Consider the following 27,384-nt stretch of genomic DNA (forward strand, 5'->3'; position numbering starts at 1 on the left):
AAATTATACAAAATAAATGATTGTTTCCAATGTGCTAACATGAACATAATCCATTTAACTTCATTTGTAATGATCATTCATGACCTTGAAAATCAATATGCTTATAGTTATGTAGTCTATTCTGGAAATTACATTATGATTGGTCCATTGGATGACTGTAGTCACGAAAACAATGGTAGGCCTACTGCTAGTCTTAACACTGTTTTACATACTTGTAACAGTGTAATACATGCATTACAGTAGTCCAGGCTACCATACAAAATCCTCTTCCACTTTTCCTTGTGTTTTATTTATTGTTTCCTACCGACCTATCCCATCAGAGTGATGTGATTCGACCCACTCACTCCCTATCATAACGTCTCACTCCCTATCATAACGTCTCCCTCCCTATCATAACGTCTCACTCCCTATCATAACGTCTCACTCCCTATCATAACGTCTCACTCCCTATCATAACGTCTCCCTCCATATCATAATGTCTCCCTCCCTATCATAACGTCTCACTCCCTATCATAACGTTTCCCTCCCTATCATAACGTCTCCCTCCCTATCATAACGTCTCCTCCCTATCATAACGTCTCCCTCCCTATCATAACATGGCTGTGAGACACCCTGTTGATTGTTTGAGAAACGTTTTACACAATCAAATTGACACCGGAGCAGTTAGGGCGTAGAAGGGAGAATAAATACATTCCAAATAAATAGTCTAGGATATCCTAGGAATAACCCTACTAGATCAATCAAAGAGAAAGTTTCATCACAATTCGCCCTATAGGCACAAAGAGAGAAACGTCTCCGGGACGGTCCTGGCAGCACCACAACAGTTATCTCCCTATTTTCTCTCTCATTTGGAAGAAACAGTGCACCTGCAATGGCAATTCACAGAGTTGGAATTATGGCGAAATGGGCTTCAAAAATTAAACACTTTGGGATGTGATAAATATAACGGACAAGGAAAATCAGAGCGCGTGTGACCAAAACATATCAGAGCTGGAGCCACGCGCTGAGAGCTATATTAGGTCACCGCATTGCTGCTTTGACTCTCAAAGCAACGGGGACGGGAAATAGCACGGAGCACGAGCACGGGCGCCCGGTTGTATTTGATTTAAGCCGCAGCATACCACAGCAAGGAGACCGTTCTGTTTCGTTCACTAAATTACTATCCGTGGAAGATGTATTTTTATTTTTTAACTACGACCTGCTTTTCAACTGATAACCGAGAAACCGTAGATAAAATAAGATGTTAAAGTGATTACCAAGGGTAAATAATAAACAATACTGGGCAAGCAAGGTCCCTTCCCCGAGCGCAGGTGGATCCAACGAAGTGGTGGAACAGGGTATTGAACGAGAACAGGAACTGCAGCGTACCACGATAACCTCGGGACTTCTAGCCTACTACTACTATATTCAAATAATAGGTCTAACTATTCATTCCTATATCTGCTTTTTGGGGGTCCATTATGATGCTAAATTGTTTCACAACCTGGATGTGTATCAGAACATCATTATGATGGAAATATAATAACCCAAGTGATGTTGCCACTGTAGAACGCAAAACGCACTTGGACTAATAGGTGTGTAACTCTAATCAAATTATTGCTTTGTACGCTTCCCAAGCCTGCTTTAATTGAAATAATACCTAGTTCTCTCTTATGTGGACCTATAACAGTGTTTAAAGGATGCCTGAAGCACTCGCCCCAGCCCAGGCGCTCTACATCGGCATGGAGGTGGTGATTGCCGTCTTTTCCGTCCTGGGTAATGTGATGGTGGTCTGGGCGGTGAAAATTAACAAATCGTTGAGAGACACAACATTCTGTTTCATCGTTTCTCTGGCCCTGGCGGATATCGCAGTGGGAGCCCTCGTCATCCCCTTGGCGATAACTATCAGCATCGGACTTCAAACTCACTTCTACAGCTGCCTAATGGTCGCGTGCACGGTGCTGGTACTGACGCAAAGTTCCATCCTGGCCCTCCTGGCCATTGCGATTGACCGCTATCTCAGGGTCAAGATTCCAACCAGGTAAACAAAAACAACTCATCATGTCTTATACCTACATGGACCAGTTATACTCTAATTGAACAGGTGGATAAAATGCACTACTGAGGATGGGGGGAAGGTGGTGTGGCTGGGAGGAGGAGGTGATGAAGAGGGTGTAATGATGATGCTGATGAGGAGGAGAACAAGAAGGTGTGGTGTGGGAGGAGGAGGTGATGAAGAGGGTGTAATGATGATGTGAATGAGGAGGAGAACACGAAGGTGTGGTGTGGGAGGAGGAGGTGATGAAGAGGGTGTAATTATGATGAGGAGGAGGTGGAGAAGAAGGTGTGGAGAGGAGGAGGTGATGAAGAGGGTGTAATTATGATGATGAGGAGGAGAAGAAGAAGGTGTGGAGAGGAGGAGGAGGTGATGAAGAGGGTGTAATGATGATGATGAGGAGGAGGAGAACAAGAAGGTGTGGAGAGGAGGAGGAGGTGATGAAGAGGGTGTAATGATGATGATGATGAGGAGGAGAACAAGAAGGTGTGGTGTGGGAGGAGGAGGTGATGAAGAGGGTGTAATGATGATGATGATGAGGATGAGAACAAGAAGGTGTGGTGTGGGAGGAGGAGGTGATGGAGAGGGTGTAATTATGATGAGGGAGGAACAAGAAGGTGTGGTGTGGGAGGAGGAGGTGATGAGGAGGGTGTAATTATGATGAGGAGGAGGTGGAGAAGACGAAGGTGTGGAGAGGAGGAGGAGGTGATGAGGAGGGTGTAATTATGATGATGAGGAGGAGGAGAAGAAGAAGGTGTGGAGAGGAGGAGGAGGTGATGAAGAAGGTGTAATTATGATGATGAGGAGGAGAAGAAGAAGGTGTGGAGAGGAGGAGGAGGTGATGAGGAGGGTGTAATTATGATGATGAGGAGGTGGAGAAGAAGAAGGTGTGGAGAGGAGGAGGAGGTGATGAGGAGGGTGTAATTATGATGATGAGGAGGAGGAGAAGAAGAAGGTGTGGAGAGGAGGAGGAGGTGATGAAGAGGGTGTAATTATGATGAGGAGGAGGAGGAGAAAGAAGGTGTGGAGAGGAGGAGGAGGTGATGAAGAAGGTGTAAAGATGATGAGGAGGAAGAGGAGAAGAAGAAGGTGTGGAGATGAGGAGGAGATGATGGAGAAGGTGTAACGATGATGAGGAAGATCTGATTATCAGGTGGTTGTCATGGTGGTCATCATAACACCTTTTTGATCCATGTCACTAGGATGCCCACATCCTCACGGCCAGGCCCCATGGAGAGGGAAGGTGTCTGACATTCTGGTATTAACATGACATCACACACACACACACACACACACACACACACACACACACACACACACACACACACACACACACACACACACACACACACACACACACACACACACACACACACACACACACACACACACACACACACACACACACACACACACACACACACACACACACACACACACACACACAGCGATAAAAGCAGCTCTAATTAGCTGTTATGTCCTCAGGAATCACTGTGAGGAGGAGTGGAGAAAATCACATCTCTGTTCTTCTCTGCTGACAATGTGAGGAGGAGTGGAGAAAATCACATCTCTGTTCTTCTCTGCTGACAATGTGAGGAGGAGTGGAGAAAATCACATCTCTGTTCTTCTCTGCTGACAATGTGAGGAGGAGTGGAGAAAATCATATCTCTGTTCTTCTCTGCTGACAATGTGAGGAGGAGTGGAGAAAATCACATCTCTGTTCTTCTCTGCTGACAATGTGAAGAGGAGTAGAGAATATCACATCTCTGTCTGTCTTACTCTTTCTTCTCTGCTGACAATGTGAGGAGGAGTGGAGAATATCATGTCTCTGTTCTTCTCTGCTGACAATGTGAGGAGAAGTGGAGAAAATCACATCTCTGTCTGTCTTACTCTTTCTTCTCTGCTGACAATGTGAGGAGGAGTGGAGAATATCACATCTCTGTTCTTCTCTGCTGACAATGTGAGGAGGAGTGGAGAAAATCACATCTCTGTCTGTCTTACTCTTTCTTCTCTGCTGACAATGTGAGGAGGAGTGGAGAAAATCACATCTCTGCTCTTCTCTGCTGACAATGTGAGGAGGAGTAGAGAAAATCACATCTCTGTCTGTCTTACTCTTTCTTCTCTGCTGACAATGTGCTGCTTTTTGCTGTTCAGCTTACAGTACTTGACCATTTTCTAGGGAACTTATTCAGAGATATTAGAGGAGAATACAACAGAGGAGACCATCGAGGTCAAAACACGTCAGCCTACTTAAATATTCAAAGAGCACCTATACATTTAAACATTCATTTGTTGTTTCATTTTTGGGGGGGAGATGCCATCACCCTTTCTTTTTTTGAAAGATGAGGATATATTGGTTTATTCTTTCAGTGGAATTGAGTGAGTCTGTGACAGTGACAGAGATTACATTTTTAGTAATGCATATTGAATGGAACAGCCTCTGGTGCTGTGTTGCATGTTCTAGTGCTGCCAAACTAGAGCTGCCATGTCCAGGGTGAAACAAAAGGCTTGGGGCTGTGCTGCTGAGAAGAAGCAGAGGGAGACTGAGGAGGAGAGAATGTGGGAGAAGAGAAGCCGAGTAGCAGAAGGGCGTTTTTCCATTCTCCATTTGTTGGAGAATATTCTTAGACAGTGATCGACTTGCTTTTAATCCGTTTTTAACGAAGTCACTTTGACTTGGGAGAGAGATTGTGAATGGTTCATTTGTCAAAAGAAAGAGAGAGAGATATAGAGAGGTTGTTGGGAATTTGTCATGCACTTGTCTTTTCCTGGCAGGGTATAGCCGAATGTCATTATTGACTCTTTCATTTCCTTGTCTATTATTAAACCTTTTCAAGTTCTCAGTCAGCTCATACTCATACCTGTCATCGCCTCCTTCACAACACTTTTACTACTTCTACAGAAAACAACACTTCAAATCAGGCAGTGCACTATAAGCTATAATTGAACTTTTTCCAATTATAAATCAATGAATGATTCCTTGATTATACAGTTGTTATTCTGTAATATTGGATTACAACTGAATTCTGGATTTTACGGGTATTCTTCTGCTGTTATAATCCATGGACATGCAGCCGAAGATGTTTTTGGGGACACCTTAGTCCTCTATAATGTCGGGATGTATGGGAGAGAGTCTCAGTCTTAAATCGTTTTCCACACACAGTCTGTGCCTGTATTTAGTTTTCATGCTAGTGAGGGCCGAGAATCCAATCTCACATAGGTACGTGGTTGCAAAGGGCTTCAGTGTTTTAACAGCGCGATGTGCCAAGGCAGGACACTCTGAGCGCAGCCCTATCCAGAAATCTGGCAGTGGCTTCTGATTAAATTGAATTTTCACAGAACGGCATGTTGCAATTCCGATGAGGCTCTCTTGTTCAGATATCAGTAAGTGGACTTGAGACAGGGCATGAAAGGGATAATGAATCCAGTTGTTTGTGTCATCCGTTTCGGGAAAGTACCTGCGTAGTTGCGTACCCAACTCACTCAGGTGCTTCACTATATCACATTTGACATTGTCCGTAAGCTTTTTAACGTGACGGTGCCAAGTTGAAAACGTGCAGCGGTTGTGAGATATGAACATGAGACTCACATGCTTTTGAAAATATAGATTGCTATTATTTTCTATGGGTATCATGATGAAGATCAGACCCTACGCCTGCTCCCTAACAAAGTGGAGTGAGGGTAGGAAAGAGATTGAAAGTGGATAAAAATAATCATGGCCTGTGTTTGAAAACATCCTTTTTCAGCGGTTCCACACACGTTCCTGTGACGCAAGTTCCGTGGGAAAAATATTTGTTGTATTTTATTTTGTAATAGTCCATTTTATTCTTACTATAATATTCCTGTGTGTTGACTGTGATCGGGTAGTTGTTTCTTGTCTGTTTAATGAACAAAATAACCAACTATTGCTTTAATTTGGATGGCACAGCCAGGCTGTACAGACCCATAACATAGGCCTAATTAAACTCAAAACATGCTGTTCTGTTGTTTACAAAAATACATTTTTATTAGTCTTATAATGTTTCTCAGGACCTGTCTAAATGAATTAAGAATGGATTTATTTTTAATGGTGTATCTCCTTAATGGAGGATTTAAATAGACGCCCACCCACATCTACACACCACGACTACCACTCATCTCCGGCATGCTGGCATACATACCATAAATCCTATGTGAAGCATTATAAGGTATTGGACCCTGGGACGTTCACAAAGCACTTGGTACACCAAAATGTCAGTCGGAACCAGTCGGAACCAGTCCAGAACCGCTCAAAGTCCCCTAAATAGGGATAGGAATGAATTAAACAGCAAAACATTCTCTCAGCTCCATGGATACGTTTGTAGAATTGCAAGAAATTAGCAAAAAAAAGAAAAATGTGTCTACACTGCCAAGATGAGGTTCCCAAAAATGTTTTCTAAAATACAGTAGCGTCCACCACCTATGACCCTTTTTGATGCAGAAAAATCCCTGGATTACATCATATGATTGTCATCATCGTTGTCCTACATGAAAGACAGTATTATCCATTCCGACAACAGGTGGGTCTAATCTTGAATGCTGATTGGTTAAAACCACGTTCCAGCCGGTATCTATTCCACAAATTACCGGCAAAGGTTGTTACATTGAAATGCCAATTTACTCTGTTCCATCAGACTGTGCAATCTACTGTCTCATCAGCCCAGCCAGGCAATTTAGAAACATGATCTCCACTGTAAAAAGCATCCAGATATTTTATCCAATTTTTTTGTTAGACTAGCATTTGGTTTTGAACAACAGAGATTTTGTATTGACCTTGCTGTCTGTCTTGCCTACATTGGCAATACTGTTTCAATATTGAAATTCGATCTCCAGCTGTCTGATAGTAATGGACGAGACAGACAGTCTGGCAGCTTTTCTCAGCCAGTTTGCTGTCATTCCAGATTCAGTTTGAAGTGATTGTGTTAGCTGTGTTGTTGGCTAGCTCCTCTGAACAACAGTGCCCTGACGAGAGAGCACATTTTCTATGCCAGGAGAACCTGTGCCTCATTAGCTCAATGTTATGGATGTACCCCCAAAAAAAAAATCACTATAAAACAGATTAAGCAAACACAAATGCAGCTACTTTGTTGTTATCCTAGGGGCACTGTTTGACGTAACTGTGTTAGCAAAAGTTGGCTAGCTAGCAAGCAAGGGATAAGAACACTGCCAGACATCATGGTAACGGAACATTGAGAACCAACGACTGGATCACGTCCATAGATTTAGGAAAAAAAGCCTTAACGACTGGGTCGGGTCTCTGGCAAGCGAACCAATAGAACGAACGACCAGCCGGCTTGGGTAACAACCCTAGATTTGTGTCGGGACGATATCTCGTGGAAGGATGAAATAGTAGGAATAAATTCATCAACAAAACGTGTTTAATGAAAATATGTCAATCGTTATTTGAATATGTTGGTAATCCGTTGTATAAAAGTGATAATGTCCTCAAAGACGATATGTTGGCAAGGTTTGACTTCGTCTCGGGCCTAAACAACACGCATGCCAATACATCCTCCAAACACTGGCTTCTCTGGCATTATCACTTAAACAATGCATCAATCTCAACCACACCTGTAAAATCTACCCAGGCCTATAGAGCTCAAAAGAGAGTAGTTGAAATGCCACTCCAACCACCTCTCACTATCTACATTATACTGTACCCACATGGACATAGTTATGCAAGAGGAAACAATACCCAGTGTGGATCATTTTGATAAGAAACAATCTGTATCGTTATTAAACCATCAGGTTGTTATGGGAACCATGTGCGTTATCTACACTAGACCGTGTGTGTGTGTGTGTGTGTGCGTGCGTGCGTGCGTGTGTGCGTGCGTGTGCGTGTGTGTGTGTGTCTTAATCACACACTAGACACTCCCTGGTTGCTGTTTGAGCTGCTATCAGTTTGTATCCATTAGTAGGGTTTCTTAGGAACAATACCTACTAGTGTTCAGTTCAAGTTCTTATCACTACACTTTTTTCATATCAAATCAATCGGCCAGTTCATTTATTTTATTTATTTAACTAGGCAAGTCAGTTAAGAACAAATTCTTATTTACAATGACGGCCTACCAAAAGGCAAAAGGCCTCCTGTGGGGACGGGGGTCTGGGATTAAAAAATAAATAAATAGCATATAAATATAGGACAAAACACACATCATGACAAGAGAGACAACACAACACTACACAAAGAGAGACCTAAGACAACAACATAGCAAGCCAGAAACACATGACAACACAGCATGGTAGCAACACAACCTGACAACAACATGGTAGCAGCACAAAACATGGTACAAACATTATTGGGCACAGACAACAGCACAAAGGGCAAGAAGGTAGAGACAACAGTACATCACGCAAAGCAGCCACAACTGTCAGTAAGAGTGTCTATGATTGAGTCTTTGAATGAAGAGATTGAGTGTTTGTTGCAGTTTGAGTGTTTGTTGCAGCTCATTCCAGTCTCTAGCTGCAGCAAACTGAAAAGAGGAGCGACCCAGGGATGTGTGTGCTTTGGGGACCTTTAACAGAATGTTACTGGCAGAACGGGTGTTGTATGTGGAGGATGAGGGCTGCAGTAGATATCTCAGATAGGGGGAGTGAGGCCTAAGAGGGTTTTTATAAATAACCATCAACCAGTGAGTCTTGCTACGGATATACAGAGATGACCAATTTACAGAGGAGTATAGAGTGCAGTGATGTGTCCTATAAGGAGCATTGGTGGCAAATCCGATGGCCGAATGGTAAAGAACATCTAGCCGCTCGAGAGCACCCTTATCTGCTGATCTATAAATTATGTGTCACGCCCTGGTCGAAGTATATTGTGTTTGTCTTTATTTATTTGGTCAGGCCGGGGTGTGACATGGGTTTATTGTGGTGTGTTTTGTCTTGGGGTTTTGTTAGGTATTGGGTGTGTGGCTTAGTGGGGGTATCTAGCAAAGTCTATGGCTGTCTGGAGTGGTTCTCAATCAGAGGCAGGTGTTTATCGTTGTCTCTGATTGGGAACCATATTTAGGCAGCCATATTCTTTGAGTGTTTTGTGGGTGATTGTTCCTGTCTTTGTGTTTGCACCAGATAGGGCTGTTTCGGTTTTCATATTTCATTATTTTGTAGTTTCTTCATGTATAGTTTTTTCCTTCAATAAAATATCATGAATCATCACACGCTGCATTTTGGTCCGATCCTTGTTCCACCTCTTCGTCAGAGGAGGAGATAGAAGAGAACCGTTACATTATGTCTCCATAATCTAGCATGGGTAGGATGGTCATCTGAATCAGAGTTAGTTTGGCTGCTGGGGTGAACGAGGAGTGATTACGATAGAGGAAACCAAGTCTAGATTTAAACTTAGCCTGCAGCTTTGATATGTGCTGAGAGAAGGACAGTGTACCGTCTAGCCATACTCCCAAGTACTTGTATGAGGTGACTACCTCAAGCTCTAAACCCTCAGAGGTAGTAATCACACCTGTGGGGAGAGGGGCATTCTTACCAAACCACATGACCTTTGTTTTGGAGGTGTTCAGAACAAGGTTAAGGGTAGAGAATGCTTGTTGGGCACTAAGAAAGCTTTGTTGTAGAGCATTTAACACAAAATCCGGGGAGGGGCCAGCTGAGTATAAGACTGTATCATTTGCATATAAATGGATGAGAGAGCTTCCTACTGCCTGAGCTATGTTGTTGATGTAAATTAAGAAGAGAGTGGGGCCTAGGATCGAGCCTTGGGGTACTCCCTTGGTGACAGGCAGGGGCTGAGACAGCAGATTTGTTGACTTTATACACTGCACTCTTTGAGAGAGGTAGTTAGCAAACCAGGCCAAAGACCTCTCAGAGACACTAATACTTCTTAGCCTGCCTACAAGAATGGAATGGTCTACCGTATCAAAAGTTTTGGCCAAGTCAATAAAAATAGCAGCACAACTTTGCTTAGAATCGAGGGCAATGGCGACATCATTTTGGACCTTTAAGTTTGCAGCCCAACAGGGTGAAGCCCAACAGCATTCTGTTTAAAGCTAGAGCAGCATACATTATTTTCAGACATTTATATCTGAACTGATTTGTCCACCATACTCTGTACATTACATATACGTTACACATTAGCATTTTAGAAGAAAACAATAGAAGAGGTACAACAAGGCTAACAGTGCAGCCAATCAACATAGCCTGCAGCCATGGACATGGTAATGTGAGTCCCTGTCTGACTATCTTCATTTTTATCATTGCCCAGGCCATTAGCTCACTCCAACACACTGACACACAATATCGCTCTCTCTCTCTTAATCTCTGTCTCTCTCTCTCTGTCTCTTTCTCGCTTTCTCTGTCTCTCTCTCTCTCTCTCTCTCTCTCTCTCTCTCTCTCTCTCTCTCTCTCTTCTCTCTGTCTCTGTCTCTGTCTCTCTCTCTCTCTCTTTCTCTACTCTCTGTCTCTGTCTCTGTCTCTCTCTCTCTCTCTTTCTCTACTCTCTCTCTCTCTCTCTCTCTCTCTCTCTCTCTCTCTCTCTCTCTCTCTCTCTCTCTCTCGCTCTCTCTCTCTGTCTCTTTCTCGCTCTCTCTCTCTGTCTCTTTCTCGCTTTCTCTCTCTCTCTCTTAATCTCTCTCTCTCTCTCTCTCTCTCTCTCTCGCTTTCTCTGACTCTGTCTCTCTCTGTCTCTCTCCTTCTTTCTGTCTATCTCTGTCTCTCAATTCAATTCAATTCAATTCAAGGGTCTTTATTGAAATGGGAAACGTGTTAACTTTGCCAAAGCAAGTGAGGTAGATAATATATAAGTGAAATAACCAATCAAAATTAACAGTAAACATTACACATACAGAAGTTTCAAAAGAATAAAGAAATTACAAATGTCATTTTATTTTTGTATACAGTGTTGTAACGATGTACACAAGGGAAAATAAATAAGCATAAATATGGGTTGTATTTACAATGGTGTTTGTTCTTCACTGGTTGCCCTTTTCATGTGGCAACAGGTCACAAATCTTGCTGCTGAGATGGCACACTGTGGAATTTCAACCAGTAGATATGGGAGTTTACCAACATTGGGTTTGTTTTCGAATTCTTTGTGGATCTGGGTAATCTGAGGGAAATATGTGTCTCTAATATGGTCATACATTGGGCAGGAGGTTAGGAAGTGCAGCTCAGTTTCCACCTCATTTTGTGGGCAGTGTGCACATAGCATGTCTTCTCTTGAGAGCCATGTCTGCCTACGGCGGCCTTTCTCAATAGCAAGGTTATGCTCACTGAGTCTGTACATAGTCAAAGCTTTCCTTAAGTTTAGGTCAGTCACAGTGGTCAGGTATTCTGCCACTGTGTACTCTCTGTTTAGGGCCAAATAGCATTCTAGTTTGCTCTGTTTTTTTGTTAATTCTTTCTAATGTGTCAAGTAATTATCTTTTTGTTTCCTCATGATTTCGTTGGGTCTAATTGTGTTGCTGTCCTGGGGCTCTGTGGGGTGTGTTTGTGAACAGAGCCCCAGGACCAGCTTGCTTAAGGGACTCTTCTCCAGGTTCGTCTCTCTGTAGGTGATGGCTTTGTTATGGGAGGTTTGGGAATCGCTTCATTTTCGGTGGTTGTAGAATTTAACAGCTCTTTTCTGGATTGTGATAATTAGCGGGTATCGGCCTAAATTGGCTCTGCATGCATTATTTGGTGTTCTACGTTGTATACAGAGGATATTTTTGCAGAATTCTGCATGCAGAGTCTCTCTCTCTGTCTCTATCTTGTGTGTGTGTGTGTGTGTGTGTGTGTGTGTGTGTGTGTGTGTGTGTGTGTGTGTGTGTGTGTGTGTGTGTGTGTGTGTGTGTGTGTGTGTGTGTGTGTGTGTGTGTGTGTGTGTGTGTGTGTGTGTGTGTGTGTGTGTGTGTGTGTGTGTGTGTGTGTGTGTGTGTGTGTGTGTGAAGCTACACTGCCAGTTCTGCAGTCTTAATGAGACTGACAGAAGTCAGTGTGATACCAATGAGCCTACTTTTTCTTAGCAGTCAGACATGTCGGGAAAGTGAGCTAGCAACTGGAGGGTTGCTGGTATCAAATCCTAGATGCTATTGCCTGCTGTTGAGCCCTTGAGCAATGCACTTAACTCCCCACACCAACAGCCCCCCCCCCAGTAGCTGTGGGGCAGCACCTTGCAACTCTCCAGGGAGAATGCGAGGGGGTTGAAACCAAAATTATTTTCGAATTGCTTAGTTCTGAACAGAACCATTATTATTATTTTTTCTGTTTCCCGACCTGCAAAATAAAGTTCTGAAACGGTTCGAAACAAAGAAAAGTACAGGTTTATATCTTTCCTTTCTGTTTCTTTTTAAACCTATGAAATTGTTTTTTACATTTTATTTAGCTCAACATGAATAAATCATTTCACCATTTCATGCAGTGCGGATAGAGTAGTTTGATATGGAGTGGGCAATCTACAGCTCAGTGAGTTGTTTACATGCATGATGGAAGGTTGGTGCGAGATGCAACTGGAACTTTGCAGGTGGGGAGAGAGAGCGAGAGAGGGTGGAGGAGGAGGCTTGGCTTTAAGCGCTTGGTATTTTGCAGGTGGGGAGAGAGAGCGAGAGAGGGTGGAGGAGGAGGCTTGGCTTTAAGCGCTTGGTATTTTGCAGGTGGGGAGAGAGAGCGAGAGAGGGTGGAGGAGGAGGCTTGGCTTTAAGCGCTTGGTATTTTGCAGGTGGGGAGAGAGAGCGAGAGAGGGTGGAGGAGGAGGCTTGGCTTTAAGCGCTTGGTATTTTGCAGGTGGGGAGAGAGAGCGAGAGAGGGTGGAGGAGGAGGCTTGGCTTTAAGCGCTTGGTATTTTGCAGGTGGGGAGAGAGAGCGAGAGAGGGTGGAGGAGGAGGCTTGGCTTTAAGCGCTTGGTATTTTGCAGGTGGGGAGAGAGAGCGAGAGAGGGTGGAGGAGGAGGCTTTGCTTTAAGCGCTTGGTATTTTGCAGGTGGGGAGAGGAAGCGAGAGAGGGTGGAGGAGGAGGCTTGGCTTTAAGCGCTTGGTATTTTGCAGGTGGGGAGAGAGAGCGAGAGAGGGTGGAGGAGGAGGCTTTGCTTCAAGCGCTTGGTATTTTGTGATGGCCTGTATTATCTGAATTAGACCCACTGAATCATACCTACGGAGGAGCGGCTTCTATGGAGGAACTTAGAATGTCTTTAAACTTCAGAGCTGGCATAACGTTGGACAAGAGAAGCTAGCTAGCTAACAACCTTGTGCAGAGCAGTACCATAATTAAAAACACGTCTTACCTTTTTGTAGTTAATAAATCAAATGCGAAATGTGATAACTATAGTATCCCTAACTAGCATTGAAGGTATTGGAGGGCCATCCCAAAGCCCTGACCTCAATCCCAGAGAACATTTGTGGGCAGAACTGAAAAAGCATGTGCAAGCAAAGAGGCCTACAAACCTGACTCAGTTAACAGGAGGAATGGGCCAAAATTCACCCAACTTATTGTGGGAAGATTGTGGAAGGCTACCCGAAACATTTGCCCCAAGTTAAACAATTTAAAGGCAATGCTACCAAATACTAATTGAGTGTATGTAAACTTCTGACTCACTGGGAATGTGATGAAAGAAATAAAAGCTGAAATAAATCATTCTCTCTCTAATATTATTCTGACATTTCACATTCTTAAAATAAAGTGGTGATCCTAACTGACCTAAAATAGGGAATTTGTATTAGGATTAAATGTCAGGAATTGTGAAAAACTGAGTTGGCTAAGGTGTATGCTAAGGTGTATGTAAACTTCCGACTTCAACTGTACTTACTGACAAAGATGTTCAGCTGTCAGGCAGACTCTGGAAGAAGATTCTGATTGACAGAGGGAGGGCTTTGAATAGGCGCTTTGTTACATTTGTTTTTTATTTTCTGCCTGTAACATAAAACAACGTTATTAAACAGTTCTGTTCCGGAACGGTATTGTTCACTTTCGTTCCCGGTTGTGATTATGTTCCTTGAAAAATGCCATTATTTTACAGTTTTCAGTTCTGTTCCCTGAACTGGTACCAACCCCTGGTACAGTATGTATGTGTGTGTATGTGTGTGTGTGTGTGTGTGTGTGTGTGTGTGTGTGTGTGTGTGTGTGTGTGTGTGTGTGTGTGTGTGTGTGTGTGTGTGTGTGTGTGTGTGTGTGTGTGTGTGTGTGTGTGTGTGTGTGTGTGTGTGTGTGTGTGTGTATACATGCAGCATGTGTGTGTATGTACGTATGTGTGTCTTTCAGAGGGGTTGTGTTAAAAGCGAACCTTGTGTGCAATCGACCAATAAAGGTATCTTAAGCTATTGTGTTGCCTACTGAATGAAGAATCACTGCAATCTGTCTCTGTTCAGCGCACAGTTTGGAGGTTACATTAGTACTGTACTGCATGAGGATATTGAGAGGTAGTCAATTTTTAGAAACCATGAATCACCGTCTATGCTTCAAATGAAAATAAAAAAATTATCCTGGAACGCAGTGCTTGGAGGGAGGGAGGGAGGGAGGGAGGGAGGGAGGGGAGGGGGAGGGAGGGAGGGAGGGAGGGAGGGAGGGAGGGAGGGAGGGGGTGGAGGGAAGAGGGGAGGGAGGGAGGGAGGGAAGGAGGGAGGGGGTGGAGGGAAGAGGGAGGGAGGGAGGGAGGGAGGGAGGGAGGGAGGGAGGGAGGGAGGGAGGGGGAGGGAGGGAGGGAGGGAGGGGAGGGAGGGAGGGAGGGAGGGAGGGAGGGAGGGAGGGAGGGAGGGTTAGGGAGGGAGGGAGGGAGGGAGGGAGGGAGGGAGGGAGGGAGGTGACTAACTCCTTGTGTTACGGTAGAGGTGACGAACTCCTTGTGTTACGGTATAGGAGACTAACTCCTTGTGTTAGGGTAGAGGTGACTAACTCCTTGTGTTACGGTATAGGAGACTAACTCCTTGTGTTATGGTAGAGGTGACTAACTCCTTGTGTTACGGTATAGGTGACTAACTCCTTGTATTACGGTATAGGTGACTAACTCCTTGTGTTACGGTAGAGGTGACTAACTCCTTGTGTTACGGTAGAGGTGACTAACTATTTGTGTTACGGTATAGGTGACTAACTCCTTGTGTTACGGTGTAGGTGACTAACTCTTTGTGCTACTGTAGAGGTGACTAACTCCTTGTGTTACAGTAGAGGTGACTAACTCCTTGTGTTACGGTAGAGGTGACTAACTCTTTGTGTTACGGTATAGGAGACTAACTCCTTCTGTTACGGTAGAGGTGACTAACTCTTTGTGTTACGGTATAGGTGACTAACTCCTTGTGTTACGGTATAGGTGACTAACTCCTTGTGTTAGGGTAGAGGTGACTAACTCCTTGTGTTACGGTAGAGGTGACTAACTCCTTGTGTTACGGTAGAGGTGACTAACTCCTTGTGTTACGGTATAGGAGACTAACTCCTTGTGTTACGGTATAGGTGACTAACTCCTTGTGTTACGGTAGAGGAGACTAACTCCTTGTGTTACGGTATAGGTGACTAACTCCTTGTGTTACGGTAGAGGTGACTAACTCCTTGTGTTACGGTAGAGGAGACTAACTCCTTGTGTTACGGTAGAGGAGACTAACTCCTTGTGTTACGGTAGAGGAGACTAACTCCTGTGTTACGGTAGAGGTGACTAACTCCTTGTATTACGGTATAGGTGACTAACTCCTTGTGTTACGGTAGAGGTGACTAACTCCTTGTGTTACGGTAGAGGTGACTAACTATTTGTGTTACGGTATAGGTGACTAACTCTTTGTGTTACGGTGTAGGTGACTAACTCTTTGTGCTACTGTAGAGGTGACTAACTCCTTGTGTTATGGTATAGGTGACTAATTCCTTGTGCTACTGTAGAGGTGACTAACTCCTTGTGTTACGGTAGAGGTGACTAACTCCTTGTGTTACGGTAGAGGTGACTAACTCTTTTTGTTATGGTAGAGGTGACTAACTCCTTGTGTTACGGTAGAGGAGACTAACTCCTTGTGTTACGGTATAGGAGACTAACTCCTTGTGTTACGGTATAGGTGACTAACTCCTTGTGTTACGGTAGAGGTGACTAACTCCTTGTGTTACGGTATAGGAGACTAACTCCTTGTGTTACGGTAGAGGTGACTAACTCCTTGTGTTACAGTATAGGAGACTAACTCCTTGTGTTACGGTAGAGGTGACTAAGTCCTTGTGTTACGGTAGAGGTGACTAAGTCCTTGTGTTACGGTAGAGGTGACTAACTCCTTGTGTTACGGTATAGGAGACTAACTCCTTGTGTTACGGTAAAGGAGACTAACTCCTTGTGTTACGGTAGAGGTGACTAACTCCTTGTGTTATGGTATAGGACACTAACTCCTTGTGTTACGATATAGGAGACTTACTCCTTGGGTTATGGTATAGGAGACTAACTCCTTGTGTTATGGTAGAGGTGACTAACTCCTTGTGTTACGGTATAGGTGACTAACTCCTTGTATTACTGTATAGGTGACTAACTCCTTGTGTTACGGTAGAGGTGACTAACTCCTTGTGTTACGGTATAGGTGACTAACTCCTTGTGTTACGGTATAGGAGACTAACTCCTTGTGTTACGGTATAGGAGACTAACTCCTTGTGTTACGGTATAGGAGACTAACTCCTTGTGTTACGGTATAGGTGACTAACTCCTTGTGTTACGGTAGAGGTGACTAACTCCTTGTGTTACGGTATAGGAGACTAACTCCTTGTGTTACGGTAGAGGAGACTAACTCCTGTGTTACGGTATAGGTGACTAACTCCTTGTGTTACGGTAGAGGTGACTAACTCCTGTGTTACGGTAGAGGTGACTAACTCCTTGTGTTACAGTAGAGGAGACTAACTCTGTCATGTTTTGTCATTAATTATCATGTCTTGTCCCTGTGCTTCCCATTCTATTCGTTTCCCTCTGCTGGTCTTATTAGGTTCTTTCCCTCTTTCTATCCCTCTCTCTCCCCCTCCCTCTCTCACTCTCTCGCTCTCTTCTCTCTATCGTTCCGTTCCTGCTCCCAGCTGTTCCTATTCCCCTAATCATCATTTAGTCTTCCCACACCTGTTCCCGATCCTTTTCCCTGATTAGAGTCCCTATTTCTCTTCTTGTTTTCCGTACCTGCCCTGTCGGATCCTCATCTATAATTCACCGTGCTGTGTCTATGTTTTGCCCTGTCGTGTCGTGTATCCCTCAGATGCTGCGTGGTGAGCAGGTGTCTGAGTCTGCTAGGTTCAAGTGCCTTCCCGAGGCAACCTGCAGTTCTCGATCAAGTCTCCAGTCTGTTCTCGTCTTTACGAGTAGTATTATGCTTTTTGTTTTGTAAAGTTTATTTCTGGATTAAATACTCTGTTTTCGCCAAGTCGCTTTTGGGTCCTCATTCACCTGCATGACAGAAGGATCCGACCGAGGAATGGACCCAGCGACTACAGACGCTCGTAACACTGCCGTCGAGATCCAAGGAGCCATGCTCGGCAGACACGAGCAGGAATTGTCTGCTGCTCGCCATGCCTTGGAGAACCTGGCCGCTCAGGTTTCCGACCTCTCTGGACAGTTCCAGAGTCTTCGTCTCGTGCCACCTGTTACTTCCTGGCCTGCCGAGCCTCCAGAACCTAGGGTTAATAACCCACCTTGCTACTCCGGGCAGCCCACTGAGTGCCGCTCCTTTCTCACCCAGTGTGAGATTGTGTTCTCTCTCCAACCCAAAACATACTCTAGAGAGAGAGCTCGGGTTGCTTACGTCATTTCACTCCTTACTGGCCGGGCCCGAGAGTGGGGCACAGCTATCTGGGAGGCAAGGGCTGATTGTTCTAACAATTACCAGAACTTTAAAGAGGAGATGATTCGGGTTTTTGACCGTTCAGTTTTTGGTGGGGAGGCTTCTAGGGTCCTGGCTTCCCTATGCCAAGGTGATCGATCCATAACGGATTACTCTATAGAGTTTCGTACTCTTGCTGCCTCTAGTGACTGGAACGAGCCGGCGCTGCTCGCTCGTTTTCTGGAGGGACTCCACACAGTGGTCAAAGATGAGATTCTCTCTCGGGAGGTTCCTTCCAGTGTGGACTCTTTGATTGCTCTCGCCATCCGCATAGAACGACGGGTAGATCTTCGTCACCAGGCTCGTGGAAGAGAGCTCGCATCAACGGTGTTTCCCTGCTCCGCATCGCAACCATCTCCCTCCTCTGGCTCTGAGACTGAGCCCATGCAGCTGGGAGGGATTCGCATCTCGACTAAGGAGAGGGAACGGAGGATCACCAACCGCCTGTGCCTCTATTGCGGATTTGATGGACATTTTGTTAATTCATGTCCAGTAAGAGGCCAGAGCCCATCAGTAAGCGGAGGGCTACTGGTGAGCGCTACTACTCAGGTCTCTTCATCTAGATCCTGTACTACTATGTCGGTCCATCTACGCTGGACCGGTTCGGGTGCTACATGCAGTGCCTTGATTGACTCTGGGGCTGAGGGTTGTTTCATGGACGAAGCATGGGTTCGGAAACATAACATTCCTTTCAGACAGTTAGACAAGCCTACGCCCATGTTTGCCTTAGATGGTAGTCATCTTCCCAGTATCAGATTTGAGACACTACCTTTAACTCTCACAGTATCTGGTAACCACAGTGAGACTATTTCTTTTTTGATTTTTCGTTCACCTTTCACACCTGTTGTTTTGGGTCATCCCTGGCTAGTATGTCATAATCCTTCTATTAATTGGTCTTGTAATTCTATCCTATCCTGGAACGTATCTTGTCATGTGAAGTGCTTAATGTCTGCCATCCCTCCCATTTCTTCTGTCCCCACTTCTCAGGAGGAACCTGGCGATTTGACAGGAGTGCCGGAGGAATATCATGATCTGTGCACGGTCTTCAGTCGGTCCCGAGCCAACTCCCTTCCTCCTCACCGGTCGTATGATTGTAGTATTGATCTCCTTCCGGGGACCACTCCTCCTCGGGGTAGACTATACTCTCTGTCGGCTCCCGAACGTAAGGCTCTCGAGGATTATTTATCTGTGTCTCTTGACGCCGGTACCATAGTGCCTTCTTCCTCTCCGGCCGGGGCGGGGTTCTTTTTTGTTAAGAAGAAGGACGGTACTCTGCGCCCCTGCGTGGATTATCGAGGGCTGAATGACATAACGGTTAAGAATCGTTATCCGCTTAGCCCTAGGCGAATGGCGACAGTGGTTGGAGGGGGCGACCGTTCCTTTTGTCGTTTGGACAGACCATAAGAACCTTGAGTACATCCGTTCTGCCAAACGACTTAATGCCCGTCAAGCACGTTGGGCGTTGTTTTTCGCTCGTTTCGAGTTTGTGATTTCTTACCGTCCGGGTAGCAAGAACACCAAGCCTGATGCCTTATCCCGTCTGTTTAGTTCTTCTGTGGCTTCTACTGATCCCGAGGGGATTCTTCCTTATGGGCGTGTTGTCGGGTTGACAGTCTGGGGAATTGAAAGACAGGTTAAGCAAGCACTCACGCACACTGCGTCGCCGCGCGCTTGTCCTAGTAACCTCCTTTTCGTTCCTGTTTCCACTCGTCTGGCTGTTCTTCAGTGGGCTCACTCTGCCAAGTTAGCTGGTCATCCCGGTGTTCGAGGCACTCTTGCGTCTATTCGCCAGCGCTTTTGGTGGCCGACTCAGGAGCGTGACACGCGCCGTTTCGTGGCTGCTTGTTCGGACTGCGCGCAGACTAAGTCGGGTAACTCTCCTCCTGCCGGTCGTCTCAGACCGCTCCCCATTCCTTCTCGACCATGGTCTCACATCGCCCTAGACTTCATTACCGGTCTGCCTTTGTCTGCGGGGAAGACTGTGATTCTTACGGTTGTCGATAGGTTCTCTAAGGCGGCACATTTCATTCCCCTCGCTAAACTTCCTTCCGCTAAGGAGACGGCACAAATCATTATCGAGAATGTGTTCAGAATTCATGGCCTCCCGTTAGACGCCGTTTCAGACAGAGGCCCGCAATTCACGTCACAGTTTTGGAGGGAGTTCTGTCGTTTGATTGGTGCGTCCGTCAGTCTCTCTTCCGGGTTTCATCCCCAGTCTAACGGTCAAGCTGAGAGGGCCAATCAGACGATTGGTCGCATACTACGCAGCCTTTCTTTCAGAAACCCTGCGTCTTGGGCAGAACAGCTCCCCTGGGCAGAATACGCTCACAACTCGCTTCCTTCGTCTGCTACCGGGTTATCTCCGTTTCAGAGTAGTCTGGGTTACCAGCCTCCTCTATTCTCTTCCCAGCTTGCCGAGTCCAGCGTTCCCTCCGCTCAAGCGTTTGTCCAACGTTGTGAGCGCACCTGGAGGAGGGTGAGGTCTGCACTTTGCCGCTACAGGGCACAGACTGTGAGAGCCGCCAATAAACGCAGGATTAAGAGTCCTAGGTATTGTTGCGGCCAGAGAGTGTGGCTTTCCACTCGCAACCTTCCTCTTACGACAGCTTCTCGTAAGTTGACTCCGCGGTTCATTGGTCCGTTCCGTGTCTCCCAGGTCGTCAATCCTGTCGCTGTGCGACTGCTTCTTCCGCGACATCTTCGTCGCGTCCATCCTGTCTTCCATGTCTCCTGTGTTAAGCCCTTTCTTCGCACCCCCGTTCGTCTTCCCTCCCCCCTCCCGTCCTTGTCGAGAGCGCACCTATTTACAAGGTACATAAGATCATGGACATGCGTTCTCGGGGACGGGGTCACCAATACTTAGTGGATTGGGAGGGTTACGGTCCTGAGGAGAGGAGTTGGGTTCCGTCTCGGGACGTGCTGGACCGTTCACTCATTGATGATTTCCTCCGTTGCCGCCAGGATTCCTCCTCGAGTGCGCCAGGAGGCGCTCGGTGAGTGGGGGGGTACTGTCATGTTTTGTCATTAATTATCATGTCTTGTCCCTGTGCTTCCCATTCTATTCGTTTCCCTCTGCTGGTCTTATTAGGTTCTTTCCCTCTTTCTATCCCTCTCTCTCCCCCTCCCTCTCTCACTCTCTTGCTCTCTTCTCTCTATCGTTCCGTTCCTGCTCCCAGCTGTTCCTATTCCCCTAATCATCATTTAGTCTTCCCACACCTGTTCCCGATCCTTTTCCCTGATTAGAGTCCCTATTTCTCTTCTTGTTTTCCGTACCTGCCCTGTCGGATCCTCATCTATAATTCACCGTGCTGTGTCTATGTTTTGCCCTGTCGTGTCGTGTATCCCTCAGATGCTGCGTGGTGAGCAGGTGTCTGAGTCTGCTAGGTTCAAGTGCCTTCCGGAGGCAACCTGCAGTTCTCGATCAAGTCTCCAGTCTGTTCTCGTCTTTACGAGTAGTATTATGCTTTTTGTTTTGTAAAGTTTATTTCTGGATTAAATACTCTGTTTTCGCCAAGTCGCTTTTGGGTCCTCATTCACCTGCATGACAAACTCCTTGTGTTACGGTAGAGGTGACTAACTCCTTGTGTTACGGTATAGGAGACTAACTCCTTGTGTTACGGTAGAGGAGACTAACTCCTGTGTTACGGTAGAGGTGACTAACTCTTTGTGTTCTGGTATAGGAGACTAACTCCTTGTGTTACGGTATAGGAGACTAACTCCTTGTGTTACAGTAGAGGAGACTAACTCCCTAACCGCCTGGTTTCTCTCTGTCTCTACAGCTACAAGCGTGTGGTGACAAAGCAGCGAGCGGCCGTGGCGGTGGTGGTGTGTTGGACTGTGGCCTTCATCGTGGGCTTGACCCCCATGCTGGGCTGGAACAACCTCTGGAGGTAGGTAGCGATGTATTTTAAATTAGTTTTGTGTTGTTTGTTATTTGCAGTTTGACATTGGTTGTGTCCGAAATAGCTTACTTTTGAACAGGGCCCATTAGTAATAAGAATTGTCTAATAGTTCAGCGCTTCTAATTCTGCTATTGATACTGTGTATCTATAATGTACTCAATTAGAAGTACATAACCCCCCCCCCCTCCATCCATCCCTGCAGGCTGCAGCAGAACGGTTCTCTGAACGAGGATCTCATCATCACCTGTCAGTTTGAGAACGTAATCAGCATGGACTACATGGTCTACTTCAACTTCTTCGGCTGGGTATTATAACATCTCTCTTTATGTAGTATATCAGCTGGGTATTATAACATCTCTCTTATGTAGTATATCAGCTGGGTATTATAACATCTCTCTTTATGTAGTATATCAGCTGGGTATTATAACATCTCTCTTTATGTAGTATATCAGCTGGGTATTATAACATCTCTCTTTATGTAGTATATCAGCTGGGTATTATAACATCTCTCTTTATGTAGTATATCAGCTGGGTATTATAACATCTCTCTATATGTAGTATATCTTATGTTCATAAGAATGGAAGTCAGGGAAGTCTGATGTTGTTTGTTGAACTTCACAGAAAGCATATACACATTGTTGTTAAGTAGTTGTGTAGCTCAACTAGTGCATGGGGTAAAACGTGGTACTGGAGCTAACCAGGACCGGATTATGTTTCCACTACAGGTGCTGCCTCCTTTACTCCTCATGCTGGTCATTTACACAGAGATCTTCTACATGATCCACAAGCAGCTCAACAAGAAGGTGAGGTGACCAGCCCTCCTTCTCCCATCTATATCGCCTGGCCCCACATCTGTTTGTACTATCTCGCCAAACATGACAACTCTATAAAGAGTTGGCAAGAGCAGAATCAGCTAGCACCTAAACTACCATCTACAGCAGTAGGAACAGACTAGCACCTACACTACCATCTACAGCAGTAGGAACAGACTAGCACCTAAACTACCATCTACAGCAGTAGGAACAGACTAGCACCTAAACTACCATCTACAGCAGTAGGAACAGACTAGCACCTACACTACCATCTACAGCAGTAGGAACAGACTAGCACCTAAACTACCATCTACAGCAGTAGGAACAGACTAGCACCTACACTACCATCTACAGCAGTAGGAACAGACTAGCACCTAAACTACCATCTACAGCAGTAGGAACAGACTAGCACCTACACTACCATCTACAGCAGTAGGAACAGACTAGCACCTAAACTACCATCTACAGCAGTAGGAACAGACTAGCACCTACACTACCATCTACAGCAGTAGGAACAAACTAGCACCTAAACTACCATCTACAGCAGTAGGAACAGACTAGCACCTAAACTACCATCTACAGCAGTAGGAACAGACTGGCACCTAAACTACCATCTACAGCAGTAGGAACAGACTAGCACCTACACTACCATCTACAGCAGTAGGAACAGACTAGCACCTAAACTACCATCTACAGCAGTAGGAACAGACTAGCACCTAAACTACCATCTACAGCAGTAGGAACAGACTAGCACCTAAAATACCATCTACAGCAGTAGGAACAGACTAGCACCTAAACTACCATCTACAGCAGTAGGAACAGACTGGCACCTAAACTACCATCTACAGCAGTAGGAACAGACTAGCACCTAAACTACCATCTACAGCAGTAGGAACAGACTGGCACCTAAACTACCATCTACAGCAGTAGGAACAGACTAGCACCTACACTACCATCTACAGCAGTAGGAACAGACTAGCACCTAAACTACCATCTACAGCAGTAGGAACAGACTAGCACCTAAACTACCATCTACAGCAGTAGGAACAGACTAGCACCTAAAATACCATCTACAGCAGTAGGAACAGACTAGCACCTAAACTACCATCTACAGCAGTAGGAACAGACTGGCACCTAAACTACCATCTACAGCAGTAGGAACAGACTAGCACCTAAACTACCATCTACAGCAGTAGGAACAGACTAGCACCTAAACTACCATCTACAGCAGTAGGAACAGACTAGCACCTACACTACCATCTACAGCAGTAGGAACAGACTGGCACCTAAACTACCATCTACAGCAGTAGGAACAGACTAGCACCTAAACTACCATCTACAGCAGTAGGAACAGACTAGCACCTACATTACCATCTATAACAGACTAGCACCAACATTACCATCTATAACAGACTGGCATCTACATTACCATCTATAACAGACTAGCACCTACATTACCATCTATAACAGACTGGCACCTAAACTACCATCTATAACAGACTGGCACCTACATTACCATCTACAACAGACTGGCACCTACATTACCATCTATAACAGTAGGAACAGACTAGCACCTAAACTACCATCTACAGCAGTAGGAACAGACTAGCACCTAAACTACCATCTACAGCAGTAGGAACAGACTAGCACCTAAAATGCCATCTACAGCAGTAGGAACAGACTAGCACCTAAACTACCATCTACAGCAGTAGGAACAGACTGGCACCTAAACTACCATCTACAGCAGTAGGAACAGACTAGCACCTAAACTACCATCTACAGCAGTAGGAACAGACTAGCACCTAAACTACCATCTACAGCAGTAGGAACAGACTAGCACCTACACTACCATCTACAGCAGTAGGAACAGACTGGCACCTAAACTACCATCTACAGCAGTAGGAACAGACTAGCACCTAAACTACCATCTACAGCAGTAGGAACAGACTAGCACCTACATTACCATCTATAACAGACTAGCACCAACATTACCATCTATAACAGACTGGCATCTACATTACCATCTATAACAGACTAGCACCTACATTACCATCTATAACAGACTGGCACCTAAACTACCATCTATAACAGACTGGCACCTAAACTACCATCTATAACAGACTGGCACCTACATTACCATCTACAACAGACTGGCACCTACATTACCATCTATAACAGTAGGAACAGACTAGCACCAACATTACCATCTATAACAGACTGGCACCTAAACTACCATCTATAACAGACTAGCACCGACATTACCATCTAGAACATATTGGCACCTACATTACCATCTATAACAGACTGGCATCTACATTGCCATCTATAACAGACTGGCATCTACATTACCATCTACAACAGACTGGCACCTACATTACCATCTATAACAGACTGGCACCTACATTACCATCTATAACAGTAGGAACAGACTAGCACCAACATTACCATCTATAACAGACTGGCACCTACATTACCATCTATAACAGATTAGCACCTACATTACCATCTACAACAGACTGGCACCTACATTACCATCTACAACAGAGTGGCACCTACATTACCATCTATAACAGACTGGCAACTACATTACCATCTATAACAGTAGGAACAGACTAGCACCAACATTACCATCTATAACAGACTGGCACCTATATTACCATCTACAACAGACTGGCACCTACATTACCATCTATAACAGACTGGCACCTAAACTACCATCTATAACAGACTAGCACCTACATTACCATCTATAACAGACTGGCACCTAAACTACCATCTATAACAGACTAGCACCTACATTACCATCTATAACAGACTGGCACCTACATTACCATCTATAACAGACTGGCACCTAAACTACCATCTATAACAAACTAGCACCTACATTACCATCTACAGCAGTAGGAATTATTTCCCTGAGTATCTGGGTAAAATACCTATCGTAATGATTATTAATTCATAATAACAAGAATACTAAATCAAGATAATATTTCTTCTTACAGGCTTGTACCATCAGCCACACCGACCCCAACAAGTACTACGACAAGGAACTCAAACTGGCCAAGTCGCTGGCCCTGGTCCTCTTCCTGTTCGCCATCAGCTGGCTTCCCCTCCACATCATCAACTGCATCACGTTGTTCTGTCCGACCTGCGACAAACCCCTGTTCCTGATCTACATCGCCATATTGCTCACGCACGGCAACTCAGCCGTCAACCCCATCGTCTACGCCTTCCGCATCAAGAAGTTCCGCGACGCTTTCCTGAAGATCTGGAAGCAGTACTTCTGTTGTAAGGATGTACCCGCCATCTTGAACCAGCCTAGTGAGAAGGACAGGAAGGAGAACGAGAACCAGAATGGGAACGGGAATCCTAATCCGATCGGGGACTCACCGCCAGCTCCTTCGCCATCACAAGAAGGGCAGCAGCTTCCACTAGAGCAGATGGTTAACCACCAGCTGCCACAGAAGCCGCCGATGGAGCACAACAATATCTAACTATCCCCGGAAGAACGGGAGTTTCTACATTGACGTGTTTCAGAAACCTTTGAGTTCCTATGTTTTTTTTGGAGATGACTAGAGGTTGTCAGAGTCAGAGGCATCCTGATAGTAGTCGTTTCCCGAATGTGAGGCAACCAATGGAGGAGGAGTGTGAGAAACATTCCAGCAGTTTACTTTTTGTACCTTGCATCTGCACCTGGATGTGACTGGATGTTTGTGTATACTACTTTGAAAGGAGTGTGACATGGTACCCTACTGAATGGAAGGATTCTGGATGGAAGGATTCTGGATGGAAGGATTCTGAATGGAAGGATTTTGGATGGAAGGATTCTGAATGGAAGGATTCTGGATGGAAGGATTCTGGATGGAAGGATTCTGGATGGAAGGATTCTGAATGGAAGGATTCTGGATGGAAGGATTCTGAATGGAAGGATTCTGGATGGAAGGATTCTGGATGGAAGGATTCTGAATGGAAGAATTCTGAATGGAAGGATTCTGGAGACGTGTTAGGCGACTTGCAGCTTAAAGATCCATCTTACAGACTGTGAAATCTAATTTTAACATTCGTGTGGAGGTGGGGGTTGAAGAAAAAAAACAAACATTGAAAATGAGTATTAGGGTTTATACGGTAAAAAAACTGAGAATTAGTATTAGGGTTTATACGGTAAAAAAAGTGTAATCAAAAACATGCAATAATGTAAGTCTATTTGATAATGAGACTGAGACATCTTAGTAGCTAACTGAACTGAAGACACTAAGCTTTAACTGACAGTTAACAGAACACTGACAGTTGACCTTTTTAGCGTTGTGAAATTAGAGAGGAACTGACAGTTGGTAGGATCCTCATTCAAAAAAAGTGCAAAATTGAGCACTGATGGTGAGGTATAATCAGTGTCAGATTATCAAACGTTATAACACTGAATAAACATGTGGCTTTACAGAGTTCCAGATGTTGCAAGGTTAATGTTCCTGCTGTTTATTAAACTGTACTGATTTAAGCTAACAAAGGCTTTATATGAATGTAGTGATGTAAATTTGAATTAAATGTAGCTACGGTGGCAGCTGTGAATGAACGCTCACTTCTTGATTCAGGGTCTTAAGGCACAAGAAGCACAGTGGAGGAACGAGTGGAGGTCTCCTCTCCTCTCCTCTCTACACGTCTCCTCTCCTCTCCTCTCTACACGTCTCCTCTCCTCTCTACTCTACGTCTCCTCTCCTCTCCTCTACTCCTCTCCTCTCTACTCCTCTCCTCTCCCCTCTACACCTCTCCTCTCCTCTCTACTCCTCTCCTCTCCCCTCTACACCTCTCCTCTACATCTCTCCTCTCCCCACTACACCTCTCCTCTACATCTCTCCTCTCCCCTCTAAATCTCTCCTCTCCCCTCT

The 27,384-nt window shown here is 45.1% G+C and overlaps 1 protein-coding gene across 1 annotated transcript; it reads left to right on the forward strand.

The window, feature by feature from the left end:
* The first annotated feature begins 858 nt into the window (after positions 1-858).
* On the forward strand, positions 859-27,056 carry adora1b (adenosine A1 receptor b). Its single transcript, XM_046344714.1, has 6 exons — positions 859-1,574; positions 1,670-2,020; positions 21,567-21,677; positions 21,892-21,994; positions 22,415-22,492; positions 25,504-27,056. Exons 2-6 carry the CDS (start codon positions 1,680-1,682, stop codon positions 25,993-25,995), a joined length of 1,125 nt encoding a protein of 374 aa, XP_046200670.1. The 5' UTR covers positions 859-1,574; positions 1,670-1,679; the 3' UTR covers positions 25,996-27,056.
* Positions 27,057-27,384: the final 328 nt, after the last annotated feature.

This window comes from Oncorhynchus gorbuscha, linkage group LG03 (assembly GCF_021184085.1).
Source record: "Oncorhynchus gorbuscha isolate QuinsamMale2020 ecotype Even-year linkage group LG03, OgorEven_v1.0, whole genome shotgun sequence".
In the NCBI taxonomy this organism is placed as follows: Eukaryota; Metazoa; Chordata; class Actinopteri; order Salmoniformes; family Salmonidae; genus Oncorhynchus; species Oncorhynchus gorbuscha.

Excerpts from the sequence above, each read along its gene's own strand:
- adora1b (XM_046344714.1), top strand. The coding sequence starts at position 1,680 with ATGCCTGAAGCACTCGCCCCAGCCCAGGCGCTCTACATCGGCATGGAG. Across the intron at positions 21,678-21,891 it reads GGCTGGAACAACCTCTGGAG|GCTGCAGCAGAACGGTTCTC; the intron begins GTAGGTAGCGAT and ends CCATCCCTGCAG. Across the intron at positions 21,995-22,414 it reads ACTTCAACTTCTTCGGCTGG|GTGCTGCCTCCTTTACTCCT; the intron begins GTATTATAACAT and ends TTTCCACTACAG.